Raw genomic sequence first — 8,603 nt, 5'->3', positions numbered from 1 at the left:
CCAACAGTCGAATCCTCATGGATCGCGTTTTGAATAATCTTTTCACAATTATACGATGATCCAACGGTCGGATCCTCACGAATCCCCCTTAAGATCATCGTCTCAAAATTATACGAAGATCCAACAGTCGGATCCTCATGGATCGCCTTCTGAATTATCCTCCCAAAATTATACGAAGATCCAATGGTTGGATCCTTATGGATCGCCTTTTGAATTATCCTCTCACAATTATACGAAGATCCAACGGTCGGATCCTTATGGATCACCTTTTGAATCATCTTTTCACAATTATACGATGATCCAACTGTCGGATCTTCATCCAAGACCTTATTGCGCAAATATATCGAAACTACATTTTGTAACAATTGAGACTTTATTAAACTTACGCCAAACAAAAATTAATATCAAAAATCTCGATCATTACATTTTGGGTCTCAGAGTTTTGGCTGCACAACACCTCCAGTTATGGCGGCTCGTCTCGTTGAAGACTTGAAGGTGTATTCTTGGTGGGAAAGAGAAATACCCCGTATAGGTTTTTTGTTTTTTTTTTTTAATTTTAGAATAAAAAAATTATAAAAATGCCGCATATGTTGGTTGAAAAGTAATAGTTCTCAATTAAAAAAAAAAAGAAACGGGGAACCCGCATGGGTAGGAATGAGCAAACGGGGGTGGGGGGCGGGGTACCCACGGGTTTTCCCCACATTTGTCAAGCGGGGGCGGGGGCGGGGCTCCCCATCACATGTGCGGGGGCGGGGGTGGGGGCACTTATTTCCCCCGCGGGGGTGCGGGGGTGGGGGCGGGGTTTCCCATTACCCATGCGGGGTCCCGGTTTATCTTTTTTTTTTTTTTTTTTTTTTAATTGAGAACTATTATTTTTCAACCAACATATGGGGCATTTTTATAATTTTCTTATTCTAAAAAAAAAAAACAGAAAACAAATAAATCTTTCCCATCCAGAATACACCTTCAAAGCGATTCTGGAGGATCCGACCGTTGGATTGTCGTATAATTTTGTGAGGATGATTCTAAAGGCGATCCGGGACGATCCAACCGTTGGATCTTTGTATAATTTTGTGAGGATGATCCTACGGGCGATCCGTGAGGATCTGACCGTTGGATCATAGTATAATTGTGAAAAGACGATCCTCTAGGTGATCCTTGAGGATCCAACCGTTAGATGGTCGTATAATTTTGTGAGGATGATTCTAAGGGTGATCCGGGACGATCCAACCGTTGGATCTTTGTATAATTTTGAGAGGATAATCCTAAGGGCGATCCGTGAGGATCTGACCGTTAGATCATAGTATAATTGTGAAAAGACGATCCTCTTGGCGATCCTTGAGGATCCAACCGTTGGATCGTCGTATAATTTTGTGAGGATGATTCTAAGGGCGATCCGGGACGATCCAACCGTTGGATCTTAATATAGTTTTGAGAGGATGATCCTAAGGGCGATCCGTGAGGATCTGACCGTTGGATCATCGTATAAATTGGTAAAGATGATCCTCTAGGCGATCCTTGAGGATCAGACCGTTGGATTGTCGTATAATTGTGATTTGTGATTTTGGCTGTTAGAGAAGACGCAGCCGGATTTTTGCCAAAAAAAAAAAAAAAAAAAGAGAGAAGACGCAGCGGGATTTATAGAAATAAGAGAGAAGACGCAGCCGGATTTTATTACTTTACATTTAATCGCCAGGTTGTGAAAATTGTTTTATAGAAATAAATATTTGTTTTAAACGTATTGCTTCCTTGTGACTAAACAAACAATTTCTTTCTTAAACACTGTCTCAAGCATTTGAAATACTCAATCGACCAAAACAATGATGAAAATAAAAAGAATAAAAAAATTATTTTTGTCAAAAAAAGACAAGGAAAAAAAACTGAAAAGATAGAAAATAGAAAAAAAAAAAGACCAATGCGGGGGGCGGGGGCGGGGGTGGGGAACCCATTACCCGCGGGGGCGGGGCGGGGAATCCCCCATCTGATAATATCCCCAGACGGGGAACGGGGGCGCGGGGGAATTTGGGCGCGGGGGCGGGGGAATTCCCCGTTTGCTCATTCCTACGCATGGGTAATGCCGTAATGGGAAACCTTGCCGTTGCCCCCGCCCCTGCCCCTGTTTGCCCATTCCTAAGTGGAACTGGATTTGGGTATTTGGGAGTGGTTTACAATTTTATATGGGTATTTGGGTAAAATTTGGGTACCCACGGGTAAACCCATACCCAACTCATTTTTATACGGGTATTTTGTAATTACCCATACCCATAAACTAATACCCAAACCCGTTAACAGATACCAAAAGGAAAAATTACCCGCGGGTACCCGTACCCGTGGGTTTTAATGTCATCCCTAAACCCAAGTGAGATGGTTATGGCATAGGTTTAGGTGACACGGTGACACAATATTCATCAAGGATGGGGTGCTTATCCAGAATTTGAACAGAGCAGGCAAGTATACAGACTGGTGTACGTTCCTGAGACATTAGGATTTAGGAATATTACTCTTAATAGTCTTGACGGGAATTAAAACGATCCATAACATTAGGAAACCATGCCCATGATCATCATCAGGCAACTTGACAAATAGTTGATCCCCATATTGAACAGAAGAACAAGCTTTCCTGTTTAACTGTGTCCATCCGTTTTCCGGGAGCTTGCCAACCGGAAAACTCCTCCGGGCTGTGATCATTTGCCCCAAAGATAAGATATTTGTACTCATGATGTAGGGGATGCATCGGACTGATCGGAGGCAGACCATATTTCCCCTGGTCCTATACCTGGAATCACTCACAGCAATCTGTTAGAAGGCAAACCATAATTCTCCAACACAATCAATCCTCTGAACAAAACAGTAGACTTGGCTCCACCTCACAAGTCTTAACAATGTGTGACGTCACTAATCATGATTTCATTACTAAGCATGTCTAAATCTTGTAGCCATCGGCCGAAGAGAATGTTGGAGCCGAAGGGATAGCAACTCACATGGGCGGGGACCTCGGAGCGGCTTGTAAAAATCACTTCCTGTAGTAAATTCCCATCATCTGATCATCATCATGACGTCCAATATTAATTAGTAGCAGTTCCTTCTGATAACAACTCGCTCAGTCTGACTTTAGTCTTCCTCGAAACATAGGTAGAGAAACTTGTTCTTCAAGCTTCCTTTTACCCCACTTCCCTGCCTTGTTTCTTGTTTTTATCATCCGCCTCTGCCCCCGAAGTGGTGGTTGAATTTCTTCTGAGTATCAACTCTGACATAAACCTCCCAATTTTCTTTTTCTCCGACGACGTACGTCAGTGTAGCTGCTGCCGCCGCTTTTCTCATTCTCATGCCACCTTTAAAGTTCAAACATCATCGAAATACCACGCCGGCCCATGCATCGCTGCCGACACCCCTCGCATTTTCTCCTTTTCGTTTTAGGGTAGAAACTGCCATAACGAATTGATGTCAAAATAGTTTTGTTGATCAAATGACTTGATAAAAGTTCAAAAATTTAGTCATCCCAACTCGTTAAGGTGGTTTGCTTAATGCATAACATGTAAGAAGATCGACGGGTAAAAACACTCTATATTTCGATTCTTAACTGTCAAGTGTCAACTAAGCTGTCATGAACGATTTTAAACCGACGCTCTCTTAGGGACGATGAAAATACTCCCTTGCACTATGCCACGGACGATTATATGACATTACTCAATAGTATTTAAACCAGGCTATCAAATTGGAGTGAAATCTGCAGTTTTTCATGTCCGACCCCGCCACTGTCAAATTCTATCGAATTCAAATCATTTTCCAAAGTCAAGTCTGAATTAAAGAAACTGATGCTTCGACATGATAAATTCAAATCATTTGCTTTTAGTATAGTTTCTAACGATGAGAAACGCACGGCATGCATCCTGGATTTAAGGGTCCTTAGTAGAGGTCTGGCTCCAGGTACGTGTTTCAAAATGGGTCGATGGTTTTTCTGGCTTTATCTTAGGTTTGTCAATTCCATTGTTTTCTGGAATTCGATCAATTCAATCAGAGAGATGATTCTATCAATTTCATTCATCTTGATCCATGCACCATCTAACCTAGCTACAATGCAATCCGCCAAAAAAAAAACTCCAGATGGATAAAATCATATTTAGGCCGACGCTCGGATACCATTTCAGTGAACAAAACTTCTACTCTGAATTGCAAGCCACTGTTCAAATTTGATCAAATGTGATTTCAGCCACAGTATAGGATGGTCATAACTCATAAGAGGTTCACTTCCATACTAAAACCAATACTGGGCATGAAATAAAAATAAGTTGGTGAGAACTAGAACAAACTGATAGTTGAGTATGAAATGGCAAGTACAACACAAAACTGCATCATTGTGAAGCATCAATCATCACCACCAAAACTACAATTACGAGTAAAATACAAATCATTGTGAAGCATGAAACGGATGAAAATCAGGTTCATCAAAAGAAAATCAGTCTCTCAGAAGGAACTCAAAAGAAAGGTGATAGTGAGTGAAAACAAGCAATGTGTCCCCTAGAGTTCATTTCTATCAAAAGCAACATGAAGAAGGTGATGCTCGAGTGAAAACAAGTATAAGCAATGTGCCCCTGATGTTCATTCCCATCAAGAGCAAATGGATGAAATATAGATAACCAGGCCTGGAGCATCCCCACACCCCAGACAGAAGATAATGACCCCATTTAGCAAATGATGAGGACCACGCCCAAAAACAGAAAAGGGTAAACCAATGCCAGATCTTGGTACCCAAGGAAAACTCAATGCTCACAAACAAAACCACCAACCAAACAACCAATATTGAACAAATATATGGGTGGGGAGGAGGAACCACAAAGCAACTGAAAAATCTTCAGACAAGGTTGTTGGAACTTGGGAGGTTTGTTTTTCAGTCAGAATGAATCCCTGGGACACTGGGACATAGGCTTCCTCTAACAGTGGACTATTAAAGATCGCATTCCACACATAATTTGGAGAATTAAAGGACTTCATGCAACATACATTACAAAATGACTTCTACAGAGATCATCATTTGACTGGAAAAATCTCAGAAACGGTTACCTATGTATTCAGGAAGTACAAGCAACACAGTATACGCATGTCCCCTGTTTGAGTATATAAGTATGAAGCTGCTTCTTGACCAAAAAAAAAAAGTACGAAGCTGCTTAGCTCACACATCATCAAAAGAATTAAATAAGTTCCTTAGAAACTAAATCTGCACCACAGGCTAGCTCACAATTAGTACAGCATCACAATATCAAACGCCTTAGTTTTACCATTCATTACAATTCTTGGTTCATTTGTGGGAGATCTCAATAAAACATATAATGCCTTTACTATAAACTGCAGTCCAAACTCATATAGCAGGTATTATGTCAGAAATTAGTTAATTCATGTAAGAGATCACCACCAATACCAGCAAAATGCTTCAGAACAGAACAATGACCTTAGAAAGGAACAAACAATGGAAACCAAGGTACCAAAAGGCAACCAGCAATGCAATAAATGGGCTGAAATTTTAGAATTAAGATTCTGGAGAATACGAAAATCACATAGATATAAATTACCCAATTGTTCTAGAGCTAATCTTATTCGGCTACACCACAATCAACAGACTATACACAAGAAGCAATAATTATCAAAATATAAACTTATTATGTCAAACACCAACGTATACTCAGCAATACTTCATAAGGTAAATGAAGTCGACCAGACACTCAAGTTCCGCTCCATGCTTGTCTTAACGATCATATCTTATCAATTTTATCAGCCTTGATGACAGGGTTTGCCTTTGCAATGGCATCTTGTCCTGCACTCTTGTAATCAAACATGCAGTTATGCGAGTTGGAGTACCGATGCAGGGAGCAAAATGTATCACCACACCTGCACTTGAACCCTGTGAGGCCAACCCGCTTTCTACAAAAGCTGCACCTATTTGCAGGTCGCTTCTCTGGGTTTTCCGAAGTCGCCCCTTCTTCAACTTGACTCTGTCTAACTTCTTCAACTACTTGCTCAACATGGGACTTGATCACCACATTTTTTCCACCTTCCCCAACCTTATTCTCCACAATCGCGGTACCCTCCACCGATTGTGTTAGTAAAAAGTCCTTGTAGCATTTGGAGCACATATCATTAGTTTTGGCACTTCCAAAAAACCCACAATTATTCACACAAAGAATGGGAGCATTTGAGGACTCAATGCCAGTCTCATCAAGCTTTCTCTTCTGTGATTCTTGCTCCATTATTGGACACAAAGAAATCAACCCACAACAATCTCAAACTCCAAAATCCAAACAGCCCCACAAAACTACAACTTCTTAATCCAATTTACCGAAGATTCAAACTTTACCTGAAAATCTGACCAAAAAAGCAAACCCAGATCAGCAAGCAATTCACTTGAAACCGGTCCAATCCATAACAGAGGTCTCACTCTCAGACTCCAGCACAGACAAACCCCCCTAAAAAGTCAAAACCCCAATTCAAATTCAGCTAAAAAAAAAATCAAAACAAAAACCCCAATCAAAACCAAACCAAAAACTACAATTGAACATCCATGCATGCAGATCATCAAAGATAATAGAAAAGAGAGAAGATTGAGGGGGGGCGGGTTTCCAGATCGTGATACCTGAACGGACGGCTGTGATTCCCCGGAGCAGAGAGAGGTGGTTGGAGTTGTGGGGATTTGAGAAGTGAGTCTCAACTCATCGAACTGATGAGAAGGTGGAATGGAAAAGGATGAGGAGGAGGGTGTTGGAAACTTGGAATTGAAAAGGTGGAAACCTCTTTTATGTTTTTTTTTTTTTTTTTTTTTAGGGAAAAATAATAAAAAGGGTTTTGTTTGGGTGTACGCGTGTGCTTCTCAGTTCATGCTGCGGTTGCGGTCGGACTGACGTGGACGTTTGACGGCTCCTCTGTCCTAACCCGATCCAATCAACCTATCCTTTTGCTGCTGAACTGCTGAAGAAAATCAAGGGAAAATACATATTGGTCTTTTTCATCAAAGAAAAATACAATTTGGTATTTCTCAAATCTCTTTGTAAAGTTTGTAGAGCAAATTTACAGATTTTTGAGAAAAAGATCAAAATTCGTAAATTTGAAAACCCAGTTACCGTCTTTCACTCTATTGGAGTCAAAAGTGAGCTGAATGCAAAAGAACTAAAAAAATCGAGTTCTAATAAGCTAAAAATGAGCCGAACTCAATGTTTGAACTCGAGCTATATGGAGTAAATTTACATATATTAGACTCCATTAGAGCTAGGGCTTGGGGTGGGCTCTAAACCGTATTTTTGAGATGCATTTTTTTTTTTTTGAGAGAAACGGAATCAGACTCCATTAAATATATCAACGACGTCTCTCCGTCAAGCTAGAGGGATTCGAAAATCCCTCATATTATAAATCAATGCACAAATCGGACTGCCCAACGCAGATACTCCTAAAAATAAAAACCAAACTACAAAAGAAAAATGCAAAAGGTGAAAAACCCTACACTTATTCAACCCTAAATCAGAGCCACTGACTTGAAAAGCGTTGTCGCCTAAGACCATCCTGGTGTACATCCCCACTCATCAACCAGCAAATAGCTACAACCAAGGGTAGAACAAAGTGAGAGTACTTATTGAAAGCAGGGAAAAAACTCAGATACCTCTTAACAGCCCATAACAGGCCCAGTCCAAATGATGAAGAAAAGGAAAAAGGTCAACCCAGCAGACCAAACTGGCCCACTAGCCCACTACCATAGGCCCACCCCAAGCCCTAGTTTGAAGCTAGGGTTTCCGCTGAGAAAACCAGAGAGCGGGCTGAAACCAATCTGGCGAAGCTCCATCACCGCCTGAGCCTATTCCGTTGTCGCCATCGACCCAAAACCTTAGGGTGAATTTACTAGCTCTGATGGAAATCTTCTTGGATCCCTCTTGCCTTTGCCTTTCGCCAAGGTCACTCTGGCATTTGCAGTCAATTATAAGGCTTCAGAGTTTTATAATTTTGCTATGGGATTCCTTCTATCACTTTAATTGAAGACTTTGGCGAAAGATGCAGTTCAATGGTTTGCTTTTTACAACTCTAAGATGGAAATCAATGATCATCATGCCTTTTATTGGGTTGAGCTGATGACAATGAGATGGATTCCAGTTCTTGCCTATGCAGTGGATTATTATGTCCCATTCAGTATAAATAATTATCAATTCAAGTTTTCTTCTAACTTTGAAATTATCACACATGATTGTATTTGGCCTTCTCTGTTCAGTACTGTGGGTAAAAGCCATTACACACTGAAATCTGTGTGAGAAAACCTTATTTCACACAGATTAAAATCTGTAGGTAATTGTTGTTTTGCTAGTATTGGATGGCGCCTGAGGTTAGTGATAAACTTTTATTTAAGCATTTGCTGCGGTGGAAGGGATGACCCAGACAAGAACCATTGGACATTTGTTCGTCCCACTCTCAAAACAACTACCGGTAGATTATTACATATTTCTTTCCAGTCGTAGCTGTGAAGGAGGTGACTTTGTGGAGGCCTTTGAGTATATAAAATAAAGTGGAGGAATTGCTTTGGAAGGAAGTTACCAATACCAGGCCTTAGAGGGAACATGCAAACCATAACAAGG

At 40.8% G+C, this 8,603-nt stretch overlaps 1 protein-coding gene across 2 annotated transcripts; it reads right to left on the bottom strand.

Annotated features, from left to right (window-relative positions):
• Window positions 1-5,497: 5,497 nt before the first annotated feature.
• Window positions 5,498-6,786, bottom strand: LOC112189573 (zinc finger A20 and AN1 domain-containing stress-associated protein 9). 2 transcript variants are annotated; one of them, XM_024328917.2, is made up of 2 exons: window positions 6,626-6,786; window positions 5,498-6,458 (listed from the first exon to the last, which is right to left on the bottom strand). In XM_024328917.2, the coding sequence occupies exon 2, from the start codon at window positions 6,240-6,242 to the stop codon at window positions 5,748-5,750; it is 495 nt and encodes a 164-aa protein (XP_024184685.1). In that variant the 5' UTR covers window positions 6,243-6,458; window positions 6,626-6,786; the 3' UTR covers window positions 5,498-5,747. The 2 variants fall into 2 exon arrangements, with proteins under 2 accessions (XP_024184685.1, XP_024184686.1); XM_024328918.2 differs by having other exon boundaries at window positions 5,498-6,357.
• Window positions 6,787-8,603: the final 1,817 nt, after the last annotated feature.

The sequence above is a fragment of the Rosa chinensis genome, chromosome 2 (genome assembly GCF_002994745.2).
Source record: "Rosa chinensis cultivar Old Blush chromosome 2, RchiOBHm-V2, whole genome shotgun sequence".
Classification (NCBI taxonomy): domain Eukaryota; kingdom Viridiplantae; phylum Streptophyta; class Magnoliopsida; order Rosales; family Rosaceae; genus Rosa; species Rosa chinensis.
Note: the sequence above shows the minus strand (reverse complement) of the source record. Positions and strands in the feature narration are given on the sequence as shown.